General features: G+C 31.7%; 2 protein-coding genes across 2 annotated transcripts; one reads left to right on the top strand and one right to left on the bottom strand.

The window, feature by feature from the left end:
• The first annotated feature begins 11,547 nt into the window (after nucleotides 1-11,547).
• On the top strand, nucleotides 11,548-15,715 carry LOC125828047 (serine/threonine-protein kinase PCRK1). Its single transcript, XM_049507350.1, has 4 exons — nucleotides 11,548-11,964; nucleotides 13,065-13,325; nucleotides 14,227-14,349; nucleotides 14,678-15,715. The coding sequence occupies exons 1-4, from the start codon at nucleotides 11,587-11,589 to the stop codon at nucleotides 15,242-15,244; spliced, it is 1,329 nt and encodes a 442-aa protein (XP_049363307.1). The 5' UTR covers nucleotides 11,548-11,586; the 3' UTR covers nucleotides 15,245-15,715.
• A 3,897-nt stretch (nucleotides 15,716-19,612) lies between these two features.
• LOC125828043 (probable serine/threonine-protein kinase PBL9) lies at nucleotides 19,613-22,617 on the bottom strand. Its single transcript, XM_049507347.1, has 6 exons — nucleotides 22,329-22,617; nucleotides 21,624-21,931; nucleotides 21,122-21,257; nucleotides 20,888-21,030; nucleotides 20,664-20,787; nucleotides 19,613-20,222 (listed from the first exon to the last, which is right to left on the bottom strand). Exons 1-6 carry the CDS (start codon nucleotides 22,378-22,380, stop codon nucleotides 19,780-19,782), a joined length of 1,206 nt encoding a protein of 401 aa, XP_049363304.1. The 5' UTR covers nucleotides 22,381-22,617; the 3' UTR covers nucleotides 19,613-19,779.
• Between the last annotated feature and the right edge of the window lie 2,582 nt (nucleotides 22,618-25,199).

Below are 25,199 nucleotides of genomic sequence, written 5' to 3'. Positions count from 1 at the left end.
GTTTAGAATTTTAGTTAATATGTATAAATAATTTCTCCCAAATCCAATAAGCTACTCTATTTTTTTCAAAAATTAAAAACGCAAAATCTCTTAATCACCTTCATTATCATCATTATAAAATAGAATAAACAAATCTTGTGGATACTTTTCAACTCATGGAGGCCAATCCCATTTGAAAGTTGAACTAAATATGCTAACGTAACTAGCTAGCTTGGAGATTATGGTGTGTTCGGTACGAAGAAAAAATATTATTTTTCTTTAAAAAAAATTTAAAGAAATAAGAGATTTTTTTTTATTTTTTTTTGTGTTCTATAGTTAAATAGTGTATAATTTAGATAAATATTATGAAAGATGGAAATGGAATGGAGAGGTAGGAGTGTGGGGTCGTAGGGATGAGAGCTATGGATTTGGGGGATAAAGATGAGATATGTTGGAGGACGGAGAAGACATATCAATCGAACATGAAAAAGTTTAAAATATTTTTCGAATAATATGTTCCGTCTTACCGAACACACCCTAAGACCAATTCTCGTTACACGAGTCAAATAAGTACTACACGTCTACACGTCACCACTTATATTATTTGGCCTTAAAACAAGCAACTTCCAATTTTAAATAAACAATAAGATATGGAGAAGACAATATTTTGGATTTTTTCACTTGTAAATTTTGTATTTTGTCCTTTTAGTTTCATATTCACACTAGGATATCTTTTTTAAAGAAAAATATCAACTAGAACTATTAGATGCAAGTGATCCAAAATTTTGATTATGATACAAAATAAGTGATTTTTTTTTTTTGGAATATTAACATTTTAAACCGGTTGCATAACTAAGATATTTCATTGCTACTATTTAAATTTTAAATTATTATTTTTTATAATTTCCTGAAACTGTTAAGAAGTCTCACTTTGAAAAAGGGTTAGGAAGTTGGTCTTCTTATATGGATTTTGACAATCCTCCTCTTATGAGGTAGCCCTCGGGGTTGAGTTAGACCCAAGATCCATCTTTATATGGTATCTAACTTAGGTTTGTCCCAATTCATTGTTCGCCTATATTGTTGGTCCCTCATATTATTATTTTGTCCACACTCCAGTTAACGGTCTGGGCGTGTGGAGAGTGTTAAGAAGTCCCATATCGGAAAAGGTTTGGGAAGTTGGACTTCTTTTATATAGACAATCCTTCCCTCATGAGTTAATTTTTGGGGTTGAATTAGACTCAAAATTCATCTTATCTTATAAAGGTAAAAAGATTGCTTTCGTATTAATAGATGTTATTCTTATCTTACGAAGATAAAAAGATTGTTTTTTGTATAAGTTGAATCTGGTCTAAAAAGAGGATCAACATTGTCCTTGATATTTTTCAAATTGGGTTGATGATAGTCGACTAAGGTTAAAAATAATTAGGCAAATATCACGATGTTAAATGAGAACATCAAAATTTAATCCATTCAAAGCTTTGATGGAAACATTTTCATTTTTTGTCTAATTTGGGCTGCTTAGCAGCCAGCCCTCGTGCAAAATCTAGCATTGACTTCATAATTTTTGAAAATTATTGAACAATAAAAGAAGAAAAAAAGAACTCCATACGTATTTAATTTTGGTTAAGTTAAAAATTGGACTCTAGAAGAGGTTTTCCAGATGATCACTTAGGGTCTGTTTGGAAAGCCATCAGGTAATTAGAATTTGTGTAATTACTAGGATAGTAATTATACAGTCTAGTAATTACGTTGTTTGTTTGCCCCAATGTAATTAAAGTATAATTACAAGTATGTTAATTGGTTGCATAAAGTTATATTAAATTTCAAATATGAAAGTTAATTATCTAAAATTAAAAGTCTTATTAGATAAATAAGGGTCTTTATAAGTGATATTAAATTAAATATTTAGGATATATATTGTCTTTTGAAAATATATTAATTAATAAACATATGTTCTTAATAATATTATAAAAATAATTGATTTATTAATCATAAAAGCTAAAAACACAAGATTTCTATGAACATCATGAAATGTATGTTTGACAAAAATATTAGTATTATAAATATAATCTCATAAAATTATTAAAATAAAAGAATTTTAAAAAGTTTCATGTAATTACATGGTGTGATTACACTCAATTCACAACACTCCTTTAGGAATTGACGAGTGTAATTAAACCCTTCAATTACACTCATTTCCTCTCTTGAAAAGTAATTATTTGGTCTGCCAAACATATCAAAGAGTGTAATTACACTCAAATACACCAAAATCTCAATTACATGGTGGCTTTCCAAAGAGGCCCTTGACTAATATGATAATTGTTAAGTGTTATAATTTGAAAATTACTCTAGTATTGTCATTTAACCTACAAAATTACTCAACTATTATTTTGGTGATATTTTCGATGGATTTTATTGGCATCAAATCTTATAAAGCCAGTCGTTTAAAAATAAAAAAGCTACTCCTTTTAATTTTTGAGAAAACAACCGTATTAGATATATATTCATACCATATATATTAATATCTATACTTTCAAATAATTACGTATCTTACTACTAATTAAGAGTTCTCTATCATATATTGAGGAAGATATACATATATACATGTATTATTGTTACCATATACACTAAAATAGGGAGAGGGGCGAACGAGATATGGGAGGGAGTTAAGTGAGATGGGCAGGAAGATAGGCATGTATCATAAATACATGTGAATAACACTAGATACATGTATATGTATGTATCTGGTGTGATTCGCATGCATCTAGGATACCAGATACATAGGAGAGTGGTGAGCAAGATGAAGGGGAGGAAGACGAGATTTGTCTATGTATCCCAGATACATAGGAGAGTGGCGAGCAAGATGAAGGGGAGGAAGACGAGATTTGTCTATGTATCCCAGATACATTCGAATCCACTTGAATACAGTGTATCTAGAACAAATTCCGCATAATTTTGACACATGTATCCCAGTATACATGTATCTAGACACGCCAAAATTTGATAAGATTCGTAATATTGCAAACTAGTGTATCTAAGTAATTAGCTCCTAAACTAGTGGAATTTATGTAATTTTTCCTTAATTATTTGATTGACTTGCTCCATTTGTCCTGATTAGCTATAATTATATGGGCGGAATATTTAGTGCAAAAAACCCCTTTTATAGCTATAATTATATGGGCGGAATATTTAGTGCAAAAAATCCCTTTTATTTTAGGGAAAACTACACCAAATTGTACCCATTAAGCAAAATATTTATTCAAATTGGACCCAATCCAATATTTTATCCTTACTAGACCTACGACCCAAACTACACACAATTATCCCCTTGTTCTATTCACTGAACCACTGCTACTTCATCTTTGATACCACCAGAGTGTGTGTATATATATATATGTGTGTGTGTAATTGAGTAGTCTTTCACTGAAACATTGCATGTTCCTCCTTGATGCCATCAGAGTGTATATATACTCTAATGGTATCAAGGAGTAATTGAGTAGTGTTTTCACTGAAGCACAGTGTCTTCCTCTTTGATACCATCAGAATATATATATATATATATAATTTGACGGTATCAAGCAGTAAACGCACATTAGTAGTTAAAAACAGGGGGTATGAAAGTAAGGGAGTAGCCGCTTGTAGAGAGTTTCACCTTTTAGGATATAAATGTTATTTTCCCTTTATTTTACATATGTCGATCCTCTTCCTAAAATGCAGAGGAAGAGGACCCAAAAAGAACCCTAGATCGAGAGAATAGGAGAGGATTGATATATGTAAAATAAAAGGGTTCCATCCATTATATATTTGATCCATATAATTTTTGTTGGTCGGATCAAGTGGAGAGCTATACCATTCAACCATCTAGTTTATCAATATGTCGAAATATATACACATAATATAGATATGTATATTTAGCATAAAATATACACTATCTCTACACTTTGTGCATATTTTGTAAATTATATGATGGAAGGTTTTGAGATTATTCCAACAATAAGGCAGCTTTTACTTTTTAAAAAAAAATTGGCTTAACAAAATTCATGTTAGCAAAATCAATAGAAAATAGCACATGAATTGGTTTGAGTGACTTGGTAGATAAAATGACAATAATAAAGTAATGTTTCTTTATAAAACTAAAAAATAATTGTTTAATACAATTATCATTAATTGAGCACTCACATTCAGAAGATGAAGGTAGCGGAGATGATAATACTCATTTAGATGTATGGACATACTATGAGAGATATGGTGAACAAGCCTGCATTGTCACAGTGGGAGTGCCCTTTGTGGTGGACAAGTTGAGGAGACCGAGTTTGAGATGGTTCAAACATGTGAAGAGAAAATGCATATATACACCAACTATAAGGTACTTGGTTGTAATAGGTTTTAAGAGAGGTAGAGGTAGGACGAAAAAGAATTGGGGTGGAGATGCAGGTGATTAGGTAGGACATGACGAATATTTAGCTTATTGACGACATGATCATAAGAAGGTATGAAGTTCAAGGACTATGATAAAAGGTTAGCAGGTGATAATTTTTTGTGACACTTAAGGTGAGAGAGGCATGGGATAGTCCCCCCTCTTCCCCTTATTAGTAATGTTATTAGTTAGTACTCGCTCTTAGCCTATTTTTATTTGCTTTAGTGATGGATGAATTGACACAACATATTCAAGAAAAGGTGTCAAGGTATATATTATTTTCGAATGCCATAGTTATGATTGACGAAATCAATGGAGGAGTTAATGCTAAGTTGGAAGTGTTTGGAGACAAATAGAAACTAAAGTGTTCAGGTTGAGTAGAATCAAGATAAAATAGTTGAAATGCAAATTCAATGACTTGATACGCAAGTCATTCAAATAAGAGGAAGTTTCAAGTATTTACGTCTATTATCCAAAAAATATGAGGAGATTGATGATGATATCACACATCGTACAAGTGTAAAATATAGACTCGCATCTGGAGTATTATGTGATAAAAATGTGCCACTAAAATATAAAGGCAAATTCGTCAAAATGGTAGTTATTAGGACTAACTGTGTTGTATGGAGCGGTGTGTTGGTCATTCAAGAAGTTCCACGTTCAGAAGATGAAAGTTACGAAGATGAGGATACTGAGATGGATGTGTCATACTAGTAGAGGTAGTATTAGAAATGATATTTGGAAGTGACCTCGATAGATGAGGAGATGGTGGAAACGAGGCTAAGATGGTTTCAGGCATATGTAGAGAATATATACGGATGCTCTAGTGCAAAGGTGTGAGAGGTTGGCTATGGATGATTTTAGGATAGGTAGAAGTAGGCTGAAGAAATATTGGAGTTAAATGATTAAATAGAACATGATGCAACTTCAGTTTACCAAGGACATGACCTTTGATGGGAGGTTATGGAGGATACAAATTAGCTAGGTAGAACATTAGTTAATTAGATAGTTAAATATTGTCTTGCTTATCGTTCTATATTATTAGTCATTGTATTACTCTTGTAAAAAGCTCAACATAAAAACCTTTTAATATAATCAGAACCTCAAAACAAATATCAAACATAAAGAGGAAAACCAATGGAAAAGGTCAAAAGGATGTCTAGAGAGAGAGGATTGGGGGAGCTACTTAAAAAAAAAAAGACAAAAGACAAAAGCAAAGATTTCATAATGTTTAGACAAAATTGGCTTGTTGGTTAAGCCAATTAAATAGGGTTTCCACTCTCCTCTAATAATAATACCAAAGAATTTGCTTGTTATAGGCTCCACCTTCTAATTAATATTAATAATAAAGTAATAAATACATTTTCCTTAAAAACAAAACTTGTCCTCCTTTTTACCAGCTATTGATGTTGTTTTCTAGCATGCTTTGGAAAACAAGATCTTTACATTTTATGTGTATAAGAAGAAAAGAATGTTTGAGTCCTGTAAACAATATCGAGTAGTAATAAGTATGAATAATTGGAAAATAATAAAGTGACAAATACGCTAGGCAAAAGAAGTATCGAGGAAAGGTAATTAGATAGGACATGATGTAAATTCACCTATTTGAAGATATGACCTTAGATATGAGGTTACGGAGGACATTGATTATGTCAATTATAATAATTAACAATTTAACATATTCAAAAAATATATATAAAAATAAATTTCAATAAAAAAACTTGGTTAACTTTCAAAATTCTAATTATACCATACAAATTAAGACGGAGAAAGTAATATTTATCTTTTCCAATGTATCTTAAAATACATTTTGAGTTATCAAATTAAGTTTCTCTTTGAATTATTCAACCCATCCTTATATTTAAGAAAGTCTTAAAAATCTCTAGAGCCCAAAAAAGTTGAAACCTAAGCACACCACCATTTGTGCTTAATTTTAAAGAAACAATTTTTTAAAATGTTTCTACATCATGTGGGAATACTTTTCGTAGATGTGTTTGTTATTACGATGAGTCAAATAATTTAATTTTATAAAAATATAATTTCTCAGAAAATAAAATTTTTAACAACACTTTAAATCATTAAATCATATTGCCTTACATTACTATTTTAAAACATATAGATTTTATTTTAATTTTTTAAACTTATTTATGTTCAAATTTATACTGAAATTTAAGTATTTTGATATTTAAATCATCGAGATAAATTGGATGAGGGAGTATTGCAATAATGAAGTTGTTGTGGGGAACTTTTTTTTGTGTTCGATATCTATTTTAGAGTTATAAAAATTTAAATTTGTGTGGAAAAAATCCAACTTTGAGATAAAATGCACCGTAAAGGTGTCTCTAATCCAGAACTCAAGAACTCAGACTAATTTGAATTGATGAGAAAAATATTACTTTAAAAGTAAAATATTCTCTACTAAAAGTGAATCAACTTAGAGTTTGAATATGAGATCTTTAATGAAGAATAAATGAATATTTAATACGTCACCATTGGCAAACATGTGTGGACTTAAGAATGTGTTTAAATGAGCTTTTATATAACTCGTCTTATAAGTCTAAAGTCATAAACTAAAACTTCTAATGTGTGGTTTTTTATTTATTTTAATCTTCTTCTTTTTTTACTTTAAAATCAATGTATATAAGTATATATTGACTTTACCTAATATTCAAAAGATATTTTGATTTAAAAATATTTAAAATAAATCAATTCAAACAGGTTTTTTAAGTTAACTTTTGGCCATTGAAATTTTTTATTATGAGTTATTTTTATCATTTTAGATTAAATCAAGTACACTTATTAAAAATTAGTCAAATTTCTATTATATAGAAGAGCCATGAGAAGGACGACCAATGACATTTTAGTAATTTTAACATCATTTAAGGGCAAAATAATAATTGTATAATTAATGGTCAAAATGAAAATCTAGAAGAATCCATACATGTCTTAACTTTTGTTATGGGATCATAAGGATATTATTGTAATTTTGTTAAAATGAAGAGTTTCTATTAGTTAACTTCTTACAAACAATAATAAATGCTAAGCTTGTTTTGACATATTTTAGAAAGAAAATTTTGAACTAATTAAAACAAAATGTGTTTGAATAGTTAATATTTTGTTCCTAGAAATACTTAAGGATTATTGTATAAACATATTTTTAATATTATGTTACATAATATGACCACTAAATTCGTTTCTTGATTATTAAAATAGTCTTTAAAATGACGTATCAGTATTTTTTAATTAATTTGAAGAAAATATCAAATTTCGTGACTAAAAGAATGAAAAATGTTTGACTATCAAGAAATCAATAATTTGACAATGTATTCATCGAAAGATTAAAAAATATAAAATTTTCATTTCTATATTTTCTTAATATCAAATATGATAAACTATTTAGCAGAGAAAATTTGACAAGGAAAACATTTAACACTCAAATTCTAATGAATATTAAAATTCAAACTGAAGAAAAATGAGTTGTTAAAAAATAAAGAAGAACAACAAAATAAAATGTCAATAGAAAAAGACTTTGTTGAGAAATGTATATATTTCTATTATATAGCAATGAGAAGGACGACCAATGGCATTTTAGCAATTTTAACATCATTTAAGGGCAAAATAATAATTGTATAATTAATGGTCAAAATGAAAATCTAGAAGAATCCATACATGTCTTAACTTTTGTTATGAGCCCATAAGGATATTATTGTAATTTTGTTAAAATGAAGAGTTTTTATTAGTTAACTTCTTACAAACAATAATAAATGCTAAGCTTGTTTTGACATATTTTAGAAAGAAAATTTTGAACTAATTAAAATAAAATGTGTTTGAATAGTTAATATTTTGTTCCTAGAAATACTTTAAAGGATTATTGCATAAACATATTTTTAATATTATGTTACATAATATGACCACTAAATTTGTTTCTTGATTATTAAAATAGTCTTTAAAATGACGTATCAGTATTTTTTAATTAATTTGAAGATAATATCAAATTTCGTGACTAAAATAATGAACAATGTTTGACTATCAAGAAATCAATAATTTGCTAATGTATTCATCGAAAGATTAAAAAATATAAAATTTTCATTTCTATATTTTCTTAATATCAAATATGATAAACTATTTAACAGAGAAAATTTGACAAGGAAAACATTTAACATTCAAATTCTAATGAATAATAAAATTCAAGCTAAAGAAAAATGAGTAGTTAAAAAATAAAGAAGAACAACAAAAGAAAAATGTCAATAGAAAAAGACTTTGTTGAGAAATATAGAGGAAGAAATTTTTCTTTTTTAAAAATAAATTAGGAAAAAACAACCTGAAAAAAAGTATATTGGTTATTTTGTGGGGGTAAGATTTAGAATTTTCTTTACGGCATGATATTAAGAGTGTAGTATCAAAAAAAATTAGTTAATGTAATTTAGAATATAACATTACGATAATTGTTATTGTATATAGAAATAAAGTTTCTTTCATGATTGTTTTTATTGTTGTGGAGTTCAATTTTTTTTTTTTTAATAAATACTTTTAATATTTAGAATATAACATTACGATAATTGTTATTGTATATAGAAATAAAGTTGCTTTCTTGATTGTTTTTATTGTTGTGAAGTTATAAATCAATTTTTTAAGTATTTCTATTTATCGAAGACAATACCAAAATGTATCACAAAATTCATCGACAAAGTCAATTACAAATACAATATACTTAAGTTGAAGCAATAGAGATTTGAAAGACTTTAAATCGATCTTTACGAAATGATTGATCAATGATTAGTATTTTATCAGATGCAAAGCTTATGGTGCAAATATTACAAAACGAAGATAATAACATTGTGGAAAATAGATACCACTTGCGAATATATATGAAGATCGATGAACTTTTTCAAAGATATCAACATATTATGTATTCCTCGAACAGGAAATGTTTTAACTCATAATCTAACGTAATTCTCTATTTCCTTGTTGCATAGAATTTTTTAGAATTCAACTTTCTCAATTTAGGTTGTAAACGACACATTTATGTTGTATGACAATTTGAAATAGATTAGAAAGTAATATATTGAAGTTGCTTACTAAAGAAAAAAATAACATAAAGTACAGAAATCTCATATCTTTGGAGGCTAATTACATCATATCTGGGAAGTTTTCTCAATTACAAAAATCTCATATTTTTCATTGCTCTCGAATACATTCCTTGGTTGTCTAATACATTGCAAATGACATGTTACTTCGGGGGAGGAATGTATTCGAGAGGGGATAGATGTATAAAGGTCTGGGCGTTTGGTCGGGTCGGTTTGGTTTGTAAATTTCGGTTCGGTTTTTTCGGTTTTTGGTTTGGCAAAAATGTGAAACCAAACCAAACTGAAATAAATTCAATTCAATTCGGTTTTTAACATTTGAGTACGGTTTATTTCGGTTCGATTTTCGATTTAACCAAATTTAATTACCAGTGGCCTGTGGGCTGTGCCATCTGGATAATTTTAGTAAATTGAAATAATAGGGCTTCAGAAATGGTCATATTCTTTTGCATATTTCCAGAAGAGGTATTGAAACAAGTGCATATCCCCAGAAATGGTCATATTCTTTTGCATATCCCCATAATTGGACACTCATCTTTATAACTGGGGATACTAACAATATATACAAACAAATGAACCATTCACCACTAATCTATATGTATCTATCTTCAAGATCAGCTAAACATTTCAAACTCAACAAACTGGAGATTATCAGATCTGTTAAGACACCCAATATTGTTAACATATTGAAATTTTTGAAGCAGAATTATGTTTCTATTATAAGCAAACATCCTTGGAGTTTCATGGCCAACATCCATTGTTGGCTATAACGAATTAAATATATGTTGTTACATACTTACATTTACAGGGTATGACAATTACAACTTACAAGCACACCCCTCAATACTTACTACTCATGTCGTATTTGAAATTGAATATAACATATATAAGGATTTCTAGATGAAATTAATACTTAAGACACAATGAGCAGTGGCCACTGGCAAGTGAGCACCGACCTTTGACTTTCGAATCGCGACTACTGAGCAGTTGCGGGCTGCGAGGAGCTAGGAGCAGTGACTGGCCTGAGACTTAAGAAACGACGGACGATGAGCTGAGAAATGAGAGTTGAGAGATGAGTTGCGGCGTAAGTCGTAATTGAGACGAAACGAGACGACTAACGAGAGTTGAGAGATGAGAGTTATGACTTACGATGGTCTATGTTAGGGAAATCAATTTAGGGATTTATGATTGGAATATGGGCCTAATTTGAATATGGGCCGACTGGGCATGGGCTGACATTTAATTAAGGGGTACATATAATTTCGGTTTTTTTGATTAACTGAATTTTTTTAGCTAAAAACCAAAAACCGAACCGAAAAACTTAAATATTGGAAATTGAAATCGAAACCGATCGAAATAACTAAAAAATCGAAACCAAAATTTAAAAAAAATTGGTTCGGTCGGTTTTTTTGGTTTAAACCATATTATGTCCAGCCCTCATGTATCCGAGAGGAAATATAGATGTATCCGAGAGAGGATTATAATATCTTAAGTTGTGAATTTATGTAATTTTTTCAAAAAAATATGTGAAATTATATTGGGCCCGTATCACGGGCCTTAAATTATCTAGTACTTTAAAATAAGTTGTTTCAAATGAACTTTTTAAAATAGTCAAAACTTTCATTTTTCTTTGATAAATTTTCAAATCGACAAACCTTTCATCCAATAGTACAATAATACTCTGTTCTTCTCTCTCTCTCTCTGTAAAATACGACAATTTCAGGATCAAGAAAACCTGCTCGTACATTTTTCAATAATATAATCTATGATACTTACAATTTCATCTATGATAATTGTATATTTCCATACTATATAATATATTGTATTGAATATAAACATAGTACAGAAGTCGAATATTTTTCCAACATATACAAATCCAAGGTGATGTTTGTTGTTCATCCGTTTCTCTACCTCGACTCAATGATTCATCTTCTCCATTCTTTCCTACCCAGAAAACCCCATTTCCAAATCTTCAATTCCATCCTATTTTCTTGAAGTTTTATTCTGGATCCGCCATTGTTGCCTTTTCTTCAAACAAGAGCTGCTAAACGCTTACCTGAGGTTGTTTTCGTAATACGCAGAAGGAAAAAATTGGGGGAAATAGAGATGAAATGCTTCTATTTCACGAAGGATGAGGAAGAAGGGGGAACATTGAGTTCAAGAGAATCGAAGGTTTCATGGGTTCGTTCGTTGAGTGTAGCGTCAAGCAGTGTTGATACAAGGAAGTCGAGGTCAGATTTGGATTCGGAATCGAGGGATTTTACTGAAACGTTTGAGTTTTATGAGTTTTTGACTCAGAGAAGAGCTAATGATCTGCGAGTATTTAGCTTCTCGGAGCTGAAAATGGCGACAAAGGGTTTCAGTAGAGGACTCATGATTGGAGAAGGAGGATTTGGGTGTGTTTACAGAGGGGTTGTTGGTGCTCCATGTTCGGATTTGAAAATGGAAGTTGCTGTTAAACGATTGAATCGCCATGGATTCCAGGCATGCTTTTTCTCCTTAATACTCTAATAAGGTTTCGTTTAGCTATGAAAATTGTGAAATTCGGAAAAAAAAAATAGTGTTTCTCTTTTGAATTTTTATGAGTATTTGGAGTGAAAACATAAAAATAACTTTTTGATGTTTTTCAAATTCCGAGAATTCACCTCCGGAAAACACTGTAAGAACCTTTGTCGTGAGCTATGTTGCTCGGACTCTCTAAAAATACTACCAAACCAGAGTTGTATCCTGTGAAACTTCAGTACTTTTGGAGGATTCGAATATGCATCCGGAAACATTTTTGAGGAGTTCGAGCAACATAGATTTTGAGTATGTATTACCATTGAACATAATTTCTAATGAATATGTTTAGTTATTATTCTTATCAATGTGTTTTTGATTAAAATTTGAACTTTCAAGTGCTTATTTCAAATTGGAGTGATTTAATTTATAGAAACGTGATTTTTTTTAGTAGAAAAAAAGAGTAATTTTATTATATGCTTATAATATGAAAATTATTAATATATGAAAATTATTGATATATGAATAATTATGAGGGTTGATAGTAACATTTTAGAATGTTTTCTATTTTATCATTTTGATATAAGAAGGTTGCATAAAATACTTTTCTGTAATTTCTGAATAGTTAGATTTCATCTTATGAAATATAATAATGTTGTGCGGTTTAATCCTGAAAATTAATCAAATTTGCCTTTCAATATCACAATATGCACCTTTTTTTTTAAAACATCACCTTGCATTACAATAACGAAAAAAAAAAAAAAAGAGAGAGAGATTGTTCTTGTGACTCGGGATGAACCTTTATCGAGTCGTTTTGGAAAAGACTCCATATGGTCATTGGCCATTAGGATTTTTCTTGTGTGCTTTATGGCTTGTTCTAGTTGTTTGAGCTTTTAAATGTCTTTTTATATGTATTTTTTTGTATAATTTTGTTTATGTTTTGCATATTATAATTCTAGTTTCGCTCTTATAAGTACATTTCTTTTGTCTATCACCTCCCAGCTCAGCCATGTTATGTGTTTCATAAGATAAAGCTGAGTTTTTCGACAGTCATCTTATATGTTTCATGTTCGTCTAGTATTCAGGGGCATAAGGAGTGGATTAATGAAGTAAACTTTTTAGGTGTAGTGAAGCATCCAAATCTAGTGAAGTTAATCGGGTACTGTGCAGAAGATGATGAAAGAGGAATGCAACGTCTTTTAGTCTATGAACTGATGCGTAACAAAAGCTTGGAGGACCATCTGTTGACACGAGCAGCTGCTCCTCTCTCCTGGACTTTGAGATTAAAAATTGCCCAAGATGCTGCTCGTGGATTAGCCTATCTTCATGAAGAAATGGATTTTCAGGTGATTTAGACTGTTTTTATTTTAGAATCCATTACGTGTCTTCACAACTGGTAGTTCATGTGTTTTATTTACTGCCCTCAGCCCATTTCTTTCTACGAAGTTTCCTAATTAAAGAAAAAGTTGTAGCTAGTCCAATGACTAAAAATGCCTTGAATCCTGTTGGACAGGTAACTGGATTCAAATAGTTGCCTGATTTACCTTATCAAATTGAAAAGGGTAATAAGAATAAGAATGCTCGTTGCTAAATTCTTAAAGCGGTGAATTCTTTACTGATCATCATCTGGAGGATAGTAAACTACACTATGTGAATATAAGTAAAATATGATGAAACGAACAAGGAAGACTAGCTGTGAGATGGGTTTGGATGATAGGTTAGATGCCAAAGAGAAAATCATTTGGCTGGATTGTTGTGACCAAGACATTTAATCAATCTTAAAGCAGTCCGTTTCTTCAAACTGCTTCTTATACCTAAGTCATCATGTATTTGCATGATTTTTGGACGAGGTACCAAATGAATAAAAAGACTCATTCGAAACATTTGGCTTAAAGCATATGGAGCATTGCACTATCATTCTTTTCTTCACACAATTTTGAAATCTGGATGGCAATTGCTTCTGCACTCTTCTTTGTTTCGTCAAAATTGTGTGTTCTAGAATTAAATCGATAGTTTCAAAAGTTTGTTAATTACCGAGCGAGCCTACTAAAACCTTTGTATTTATGTCTGTAAATCCCTAAGAGAAAACATGACTTTTTGGTGCATAGAAGCCCAACACAAACTTCATTTTGACTATTAACAGGGATAGTAGAGCTCTTTTGTCAGCAATACCAATTTCTAGCCTTTGACATTTCTGGTTCTAAACTTTTTCATTATGTTATTTTTTCTTTGCTGTCTTTGTTTCAGTTAATATTTCGAGACTTCAAGCCATCGAATATTCTTCTGGATGAAGACTTTATCGCAAAACTATCAGACTTTGGACTAGCTAGGCAAGGTCCAACTGCAGGACTAACCCATGTGTCAACATCAGTAAGTATCTTTTTTCATCCCTATTTCTATTTTCTGATGTTCTTTGATTTGCATTACCTGAGCCGGGGGTCTTTGCTAACAGCCTATCTACCTCCGTAAGGTAGGGGTAAGGTCTGCATCCCCTCCCCAGACCTCACCGGGACTACACTGGTATATTGTTGTTGTTGTCCATCAGTCCCAAAAAAGAATGACTTTTTCTATATTTAGAAACAATTTGAGTTTATACTCTTCTTGTTTACCCTCAAATGATTTATAGCCGGAGAAATGTCTATGACAAGTTTTAGACCAAATGTCTCGTTGTGCATTGCCTGACTTAGCAATTCCTCAGGTTGTAGGTACGGTAGGCTATGCAGCTCCAGAATATGTCCAGACTGGAAGACTCACTGCTAAAAGTGACGTTTGGAGCTTTGGAGTTGTTCTCTATGAGCTTATCACAGGAAGGAGAGTGTTGGAACGAAACCTTCCTCGAGCTGAGCAAAAACTATTAGAATGGGTAAGACCCTACGTTTCAGATACGAAGAAATTTCATTTTATTCTTGACCCTCGACTTGAAGGGCATGATTGTATCAAGTCAGCTCAACGACTTGCATCACTGGCCAACAAATGCCTTGCAAAGAATGCAAGATCTCGCCCTAGAATGAGTGAAGTCGTAGATATGCTTGAGAATATCATAATTGATGCTGAAGCAGTGCCTGAAACTATGAAAGAAACAGAAAATGTGAATGAAGAAGTCGACACAAAGGAAGAAGGAAGAGAGGAAGTTGAATTAGGAAAACCAGAAAGCAATAACCAAAAGTGGGGTTTCGACTTCAAAGAAATGGTCAGCTTTAGGAACAAATCCATCGGTAAGTTAGATTGGAGGAATTGGACAGCAGGTTTAGTCAAATCATCGTAACATACTGGCCCTCGTGTTCTTCTGACTCTTGCTAATGGATCATTTTTTTGTATTTTAGAATGGAGATATCCCGGCAGCTTTGCTATGTATGTTCTGCAAAGAGGTGTAAATTAGGTAGGAACATCATCTTCTCTGTAACACATAATGCAAGTTCCTTTTCTCAATCTTGTATTTGGACTAGGAATGCATTTCAACTTCTTGTTTGTATAGGGAACAATCTTTTTTTCCTCTCTCAAGAGTCCTCTTCTCCATATAGGCAACAACAACAATATACCCAGTGGGATCCCATAGGTGGGGTCTGGCAAGGGTAGAGTGTAAGCAAACCATACTCCTACCTTGTGGAGGTAAGGAGACTGTTTTCGGAGGATCCTTGGCAATGGTTGATAGCTAAATAGAGGGCAATACGTTCTATGATCTTGGTTTTGCTAGATTGTATTCAAAGCTCAAATTAATGAAACGAGGCTTTTTTTTCTCTCTTTTTCATGCACTTTTACTCAAGCAAACATCTGAGGTAATTCAAATTATAGTGTCATGAGTTTGAATCCAATATTCATAATGTTTTTGCACATATGCATTTAAGACCGGACTGAAGCCAGGTAGGGTATAGGGCCACGGTTCATCTAAACCTCCATCAGTGAAAAATTTACACTACTTATATATGGAATTATAGTAATGTTTTATTTGTAGGATTGAGTAATGTAGCAAAAATTAAATCCCGAGTCTAATGATGTTTGAAAGGGTGATTTCCTAAAGGCTATTTGATAGACTTTGATCCACCTTTCTTTTTTTTAGGGGTGGGGTGTTATAAGTAGTGTTGGTCCAATTGAACTTTCATCGCGTTGATGAAGGTTCAATTCCCCACCATGTAATTCCCTCCGTAGTTTATAAGTAATGTTGGTATGTTGGAGGCTTCAAAAATGGTTGTTGATAACCAAGAAATATTCAAAGGAGAAAAGCAAAATATTTTCTCAAGGATAAAGGGGGACCAAATTCAGGCCCATAAGAGTGGACCATGTTTTACTAAATGCATTTCCACATGACACACCTTCTCTGACCAACCAACAACTCACATGGTTTTTAGTCATGGATAAATTAAAAAATTTACACCATATAATCGCACACAATAATAATAATATATATATATATATATATCGCAGGGTCAAACGGGCCTTAAATGTCCATCCCTTTTTATCTTTCCCTTTCCTACTTCTCATAGTCCTTCCCCACCCTAAGAAAGAAGTACAAAATAAACAAGCTCAGCTATATTTGAGTAGAAAAGTTACAATCTTTTTGTCATAAGGTGTGGTCTGATTTTGACTATTTATATATTTTAGTTTATTGAGTTTAGGTCTTGCTCTTTCAATTAAAATGGGTTGTTAATTATTAGCACTAACTCAAATATACAAAACTTATACAATAATTTTATATATTAAATATATATGTGTGAATATTATATATTTATATTTAAATATATAAAACCTATATATTTATTGATTATTTTGTAAATTAGATCATCTCGTAGATATTGAATTGTAATTATGTCGATTAAAACTTGAAGAATATTTATAAAGTCACATTTTTTTAATTCAAATGTTAATTAATTGTAGGAGATTATTTCCTATTTGCACTACTTCATCACGTAAATATTAATCGATTTTTTCTTTGCGAAATGAATTTGTAATAACAATAACTTGTGTTATCTATCGATAGGTAGGAATTATCACAAAGTGGAAGAATCTCTTGATTTTCACAACCTAGTTTTCTCTCTCAGAGATGTAAAGAATTTTTCTACATCTGAGTACAAAAGTTACAATCTTTTGTCATAAGGTGTGGTCTGATTTTGACTATTTATTTATTTTATTTTATTGAGTTTAGGTCTTACTTTGTTAATTATGAGCACTAACTCAAATATACAAAACTTATACAACAATTTTGTATATTAAATGTATATGTGTGTACATTATAGATTTATATTTAAATTTAAATATATAACCTATATGTTTATTGATTATTTTGTAAATTAGATCGCTTCATAGATATTGGATTGTAATTATGTTGATTAAAACGTGAAGCATATTTATAAAATCACTTTTTTTTAATTCAAAGGTTAATTAATTATAAGAGATCATTTCCTCTTTGTACTATTTCATCATGGGAGAAGGACTAGCTAATGAGTTAATCGAATAATTATCATCTCTTATGGATAGATCCGAACCAATAACTTTTTTCCAAACACTCTCATATCAATCAAAGCTCATTTCTTTTAACATCACCATGGAATGTGAGATGTCATATTGCACATGGCTTTTGTATGGGTTCAAACAAAATGCAAATTTAAGATCAAACTTACCTCTCATTCCTTTTTTTCTTTTCTATTCTTTTTGAAATATATATATCTTTTTATCAGGGGCAGAGGAAAGGGAAATGAGGGACAAAATTACAAGGTGAGAACTCAAAACCCTTACAAAAATATGAAAATTTAGATAGCTAATCAACTAAATGAATTTTCGAGATCTCCTAAAAAAGATGTCCTTCGCTTAATACACCAAAAAGACATCTTTGCCCTTGTTACACATGATGGAATTTTAGTAGCAAGGAATTGCTTATTGGACAATAATATCCATATACGAACCTTTCAAACATATTTTTCTTACTCCAAGAGCGAAAAGAACATCATATAATCGGTTATACTATCCGAAAATATAGGAGTAGGGTGGGATAGCGCCCGATTGATTGAGCGTCTTACAGCCTGTCATGCAAGCTAGCAAAGCCAGCGCAGCCCCTGGATCCTCATGTATGTGGAAGCTTTTGGAAAATTAATGATAAGTAATGAAAACCAAACATGAATGTTATCCTTTAAATCAATACAATTCATTTTAAATGAAATTCTTATAAAGGTAAACATGGGTTCTTTCATGCATGTCATAGACTAACAATAGATTTACAACCCCAAAAGATATGACTAATGTCTATAAATTCTCAATTATGAAGAATTAAACAATAATTTGAGACAGATTCCGATGACTCAAAAAAAAAAAATAGTTCTCCATGAATACAAAGTGGAGCTACCCTAATTGTGTAGCTCATGTGAGTCCCACACATATACCTAAATAAAAAAATTAAACGGCCAAAAAGGACTAAGCGTCTTTGTTCATTTGTAATTAAAAAAAAAAAAAAAGATGAAACTCTTTGTTCATTTGTAAAAAATATAGTGAAACTCTTTGTTTAAGCTTGAGCTTGTTGAATCCTGAAAGACGTAACTATTAAAGAAATATCCTTGAGAACATTATCCTCATTTTATTGTCTTGAGCTTCACCACTTTGTGTAATTCTCCACCGATTTTATATTCAAAAGATTCCTAAGATATGGCCACTTTAGAATATAGCACTAACGGTATTTTATTTTGGAGGACCCCCCAAATGGCCTCTAATGTTGGAAAGAAGAAATTGAGTTGCAACTTTCTACAATCTATTGTGACTACTTCTCTTTACATCACTCTGAAGGATAACATCATATTTTCCACTACTATTTCCCTACTAACTTTTTTGAACCTTCCCCTCTTGCTATTATATACTTTACACTAAAGGATAAAAAGGCCCATGTATCCCACAGATTCTAAAAAGGGGATGTAACATATAGATAAAGCTCAAATAGACATAACACAAGTACTTTGACTTTAAAAGTTAACAACTTTTCAAAGGGTGAAAAGGTTGCCAATATCAATTATGCAAATAGCACTTTGCACTCCCTCATAGTAACAACATACCTAGTATAATGCCTGAAGCGATGTTCAAGAAAGGATAGTGTATACGCAAAGTCACAGAGCTTAATTACTCCAACCTTGGAAGGTGGAAAGGTTGTTTACGATAAAACCTTAAATCAAGGAAAAACAACTCGAGAAAAGGAATATGAAAGTGAAGAAGCCACAACAAAAATATTAAAGATATATAGCATTACAAAAAAAATAAAAATAAAAAGTAACTACAACAACAATTTACCCAATATAATCGCATAAGAGGAGTCTAAGGAAGGTTGTGTGTACACAGACCTTACTCCGTCCTTGAAAGATAGAGAGGTTGTTTCCAATAGACCCTTCACTCGAGGTTAAGCAACTCAGGAAAACGAATATGAAAGTAAAGAAGCCACGACAAATATACTAAAGATAGCATTATATAAAGCATTCTAAACAGACCATAACAACAACAAAATAATGCTATAAACGAAGCACAAGAAACAACAGATAATAACAAAAATCGAAGATCAAGAAAATACTAAGTATGAAAGGGTACTATGCATTCCCTTAAGTGTCAAAAAGTGAACATTTAGTGACCTGTGAGCAAATCTCAAGTTACAAACACATTCAGGACCTACAGAAAGTGTTGATTCAATACATTAGCCAAAAACAACTGTACAATCAGTCAGCTGATACTGCAAATGTGCAGAGGTTCTTCATCAGCCTCAACTACTTATCAAGCTTTGATAAAACATAAAGGCAAAAAACAAGAAATTAAGGCATCTTTCAATCAGTTGTTTAATTATTTAGCGTAAAGGGGAGAAGCAGAAGGTCTTGGATAAGCAACTGAAGGATTTCTACTAGCAACATCACCAGCACTTCGTCTACGTGGTCTAGGTCGGTTGCTAGCATGGCTGCGAGTATTTCCTGAATCTTTAGATTGTTGATAAAGTTGCTCCAGTTCTTTATCAATGTCACTCATGCTTGGTCTAAATCGAGGATCTTTGGATAGGCACCGCAAGGCAAGGTTAGCTACTTTACTCGCCACGTCCATTGAATACTGGCCTTCAAGACGGGTATCCAGAACACGGAAGACCTTGCGTTTGTTACCTAGGTAAGGTTTCGCCCACTCCACTAGATTGTGTTCTCCGGATGGTCTATTCTTGTCGATTGCCCTACGACCTGACAGCATTTCAAGGAGGACAACTCCAAAACTATACACATCACTCTTGCTAGTTAAATGACCTGTATCAAACAGATGAATCAAAGGGAGATGAGTTATAAATAGATAATTCCAGGTACAAGTGATTTCTGATAATGGTTGAACGCAACATGGAAAGTCAGGCAACAGTACAAGTTTGCATCGGCTGATTAAAGACTCAACATGAAGATATCTAAGTCCATCCCAGAAAGAGCACTAACTAATTGTTGACCAGGGGATGGAGTGCAGTACAAATGCATCATATGTGAAAGACTAATGAGGTTCTTGACAATAAGAATGCGAGTTAAAAAGAAAGAGAAAACTGCATGTTAGATGGATCTTGGATAAGAAGATATGTTCCATCGTAGACGTAAAGATGCCCTGATCAGTATCTAATATTCTAAATTTGGATACTCTAGGAAGTGGGGCCACATTGGAACAACAGAGGAAACTAACACACGAGTCGGGGGAAAAAGAAACCATACCAGTGGCCATGTATTCTGGAGCTGCATATCCATAGGTCCCCATAACCCTTGTAGAGACGTGGCTTTTATCGCCTGTTGGCCCATCCTTAGCTAATCCAAAGTCTGAGAGTTTGGCAGTGTAATTCTACAATGATATAAGAGAAACAGCACCAAGTAAGCACACGTTAGCTGGTTCGTAATAAGCAAGCAATTGCACAAAGATCTAATTCATAGAGGATACATACCGAATCAAGCAAAATATTCGAGGTTTTGAAGTCTCGATATATCACTTTTGTCTCAGCACTGTGGAGAAAAGCAAGCCCCTTTGCAGCTCCTAGAGCAACCTTCAAGCGTAGTTTCCAAGAAAGAGGTTGGAAATAAGAACCTCCTGTTACAGAACAACAAACACTATTACTCCAAAGGCGTCGATGATCATAGTTTAGAGTTGAAATTACAAATGGTAGGGGCAGAGAACTCACTTCTAAACAAATGGTTTTCCAAGCTGCCCCGAGGCATGAACTCATAAACCAAAAGCCGGTGTTCATCCTCCAAGCAGTAGCCAATCAGCTTTACAAGATGAGGATGAGAAAACTGCCCCAAATAGTTAACTTCCGCCTAAAAACACAGAAGCATAACACAAATCACAACTCAGATAACCTTGTGACACTCAAAGTATTAGCACTCAACAAGTAACAACAACAATTCATGCTGAGGCAGAGTCAAGATTTGAAGTTTATGGGTTCCGAACTTGCGTCAAATCCCATAATTCATCTTCGTTACTAGGTTCGCAATTAAATGTTCAATACATATTTAATGAATTTCCTAATACAAATACAGGGACTAAGCAAAAGCTACTGGGTTCGTCTGAACCAGTAGTAGCAAATGATCTAGCTCCGCCTACTCTGAGTTCATGGGATAATCAATGCACTTTAAGTTTAAACCGAGCCGTACATCTCCATATAGAACATAAAAAAAACTCACCAGCCATTCCCTGTGACCTTGAAAACCTTCTTGATTTAGCCTTTTCACAGCAATGATCACACCTGTCCCAGGCTTGGTAGCTGCAAACGTGTTCTCATCGATCCACCCTTTAAAAACTGATCCAAATCCACCTTCTCCCAGCACACTATCGGGACGAAAGTTCCTAGTGGCTGTTTTGAGATCAGAAAAACTAAAGCTCTTCAAATTGGGAGACTGCAATATCTCTCCTTCACTTCTAGTAGTTGGTGGAACCCTGGAGCTTGAATTGCTATAACCTCCATCTGTGCTAACAGATCTTGAATTTAGCCCTGCAACAATTCTCTCAATATATTAGATTACCAACAATTAACCCCATTAGAGCACACAAAACACTTTAAATCTAAGTAGCTCAATTGGCTAACTCGTCGATGATAGTTCGATTCTCCACCTTATAATCCCCTTTGCTACCCCTACCCCCAATTTTTTTTATCAACAAGCTATATTAATCAGGATAACTACTATTACCAAATAGAGAGTACTCAAAATTAGCAAGAACTCAAACTAGCCACTTTACATGAACAAAGGCATGATCATCCTAATATGAATGAAAATTAGAAAACAAACAAACAAAACCATTTAACAGAACCCCTTCTACAAAAAGACTCAAATTAGCAAAAATTGCGCAAGTAAACAAGAAAAAAAAGTGCATAGTCTCATATCAAATACCTGTATGAAATGGGCTTTCAGCTTTAATTCTAGCACTCAAACATATCCCCATTAGAACAACAAACAAAAAACAAAAAAATCACCCCTTTAGCTTCTCCTGCTTCTGTAGATCACAGAACACACAAACCTCTTGTGAAAAAAGAAGATAACAGATCTAAGTAGCTCACAGCTGAAATATGAAGAAAACAGAGAAAGGGACTGTGTTATTTCTTCTGAAAAACCCAAAAAAAAAAAAAATAACTCCTGTTTTTTTCAAGAAAGCAAGAGGGGTTTTTTAAGAAAAGATAAGACAGATGATGGCTGCTTAATAGGTGTTTTCTTTGAAACAGAGGGGGAGGAAGCAAACAAAGAGCTAAATTTGACTTATCTAAAGCAGTGGTTATAGGAAAATGTAGGCTAGTGAAAGAGGAGAGGAAGGTTGGTAGGAGGAGAATTAATGGCAGACTGGTCCTACTACATATCTTTAAGGTCTACATTTTCTCTCTCTCTCTCTCTTTGGACTGCTGGTCTTTAATTCACACACACTATCAGGCTTTAAGGGTGTTTTGCTTTGAATTTGTGGCTGGGATGTTGGTGCATTTCTACTTAAATTAAAGGCAAATTATATGGTGATGGATAGTGTGATTAACGATGATGATTGTGAATATCGATTAAGGGTGATGGTGTGGGTTATAGTTAAGGTCGATTATGGTTGACATTAATGGTTAAAGGTGGTAGTTGATAGTGACAAATAATAGTTGTGGTGGATGATAGTGATAGTTAATGACGGTAATGAATGATAATCGTGGTTAATGTTATATATAAGTAGTTAATAATGGTGATGAATGATAGTAATAATTGACAAATAATAATTATGGTGGATGAAGAGTAATGGTTAATGGTGATGGTGATTGATAATAATGGTTGACGATATATAAGTAGTGATTAATGGTGATGATTGTCGATAATGGTTTATTGCGGCAATAGTGGATGTACTACATCGAAAATGATCGTTAGAGATAATTAATTAGCAATAATAACTTAATTATCGTTAAATATGTATTTTAGCGGCAATTAACACTCTTTATATATGTCCATAAAGTCTTTAGCGACATTGGATCTAATGTCACTTAACTAATGTCGGTAAAGATTTTAGCACTCTTTATTAATGTGTATATTTATTACAGCTAAAAAATTATTTTTGTTGTAGAGTATAGTGGTAAGTGGTAATGACGACTTATTGTAACGATTGGGCGTGATTGATAGTGATTGTGACTAAGAATGAATTGGATGGTGGTTGTAGGTACGAATCCGGCATCAAAACTGACATTTTTTAAACCTTAAACACCAAAGGGTCACTTTCTAAAACACACACCGCAACGGACAGTTCGTCCATGTATGGGCAAACTATAACTACCGTATTTTAACACTTTCATCCCGGTTAACTACAAATCCATCTAAAATAACATTACACCAACTTTCAAGATAGTTCGCACATAAATAAGTGAACTACAATTTTTTTTATTAACTCCCCACATAAATTTTTATCTTCTTCTCAATTTTAAGTGTATTATAAAAAAAAAAATTGATACACAAAATCATAAGTTTGTTTAATAATAAAAGTATAAAAAACTTAAGAATGATAATGATCGATAGTAGCAATAATAATAATTGGGACTCTGGAAGGAATTGGTGAACTGTCTTCTTTTGTAAAAAAAAAATTGAATAATCATATTGATGATAGTAAAACTTAATTACAAGTAGTAATCATTCTGATATATTTAGACACATTAACTGATTGAAATATTAATAAAAACACAATTAACATTAGACCTAAAAAAATCAAATGAACTCAATAACTAAAATCTATATGATTAGAATTAAACTATTAGGGTAAAATTAGCCAGGAAATAAACTTTATTTTCATTGACATAACTCACATATTAACATTTTTTCTATACATGTGTGCCCTTCCATTGCACAAAATTAGCATATTGATTTTGATCTCTATATGTATAATAGCGATTTTATTCACTTTCAATAAATATTTGTGATTTTTAATAATAATTCAAAAATTATACAGTAACTTTTTATTTCCTCTCCATTGACAAAATATGTTGTTGATCTTCTTCATAAATATGAACACAAGAAAAATAGTCAAAAATCTCATTTAGAAGTTCACGGCAAAAGTACATGGAGAAGTGTTATCATTTTTTTGTTGGTTGGTTCACCTCATATTAATACCCCTTACTGAATAAATAAAAAACAATTTTAAAATAATCAATTATTTCATCTGTTTTAATTGATGTGATATAATTTAATTTGATACACAGTTAAAAAATGATTTTGAAATTTATAATTTAAAATGAATTATAAATATTTATATGACTATATCTTGTTTTATTAAAAATAAAATAAATTATTACTAAATATAGAAAATATAATCTTTCAAAATCGATAAAAATGAATCATATAAATTAGGAGAAAAAAAAGAACCTTTCACCATCAATTAACAATAACATCAAAGAATATATATCACTTCTATTAAATCCACCGACTAGTGGATAGGAATTACCCAAATTGTTATTGATGGAAAAATAAAATTAAAAAGAATGCTTAGCAACTTAGCAAAGAGTTTTAAGTCAAAAGGAAGCAATAATCAATCTCCAATTTTCTTTGGATTATTATCATCATATTTGGGAACCAACAAATTATTCACACCCAACCAACATTTTCTCATTTTCACACATGCATATAATATTTTTTGGGGAAATAAATAGTTTTTTTAAAAAAATTATTTTGATATTTGATAAGTAAGTAAGAAATATTATTTTTAAAATATTTATATAATTTGCATGTATAAATACTATAAAGATAAAGGTGGGGTGAGTG

This window comes from Solanum verrucosum, unplaced genomic scaffold (assembly GCF_900185275.1).
Source record: "Solanum verrucosum unplaced genomic scaffold, falcon-dt-bn FXZP01000055.1, whole genome shotgun sequence".
NCBI classification, from domain to species: domain Eukaryota; kingdom Viridiplantae; phylum Streptophyta; class Magnoliopsida; order Solanales; family Solanaceae; genus Solanum; species Solanum verrucosum.
The sequence above is the reverse complement of the archived record's forward strand: the minus strand, read 5'-3'. Positions and strand labels throughout refer to the sequence as shown.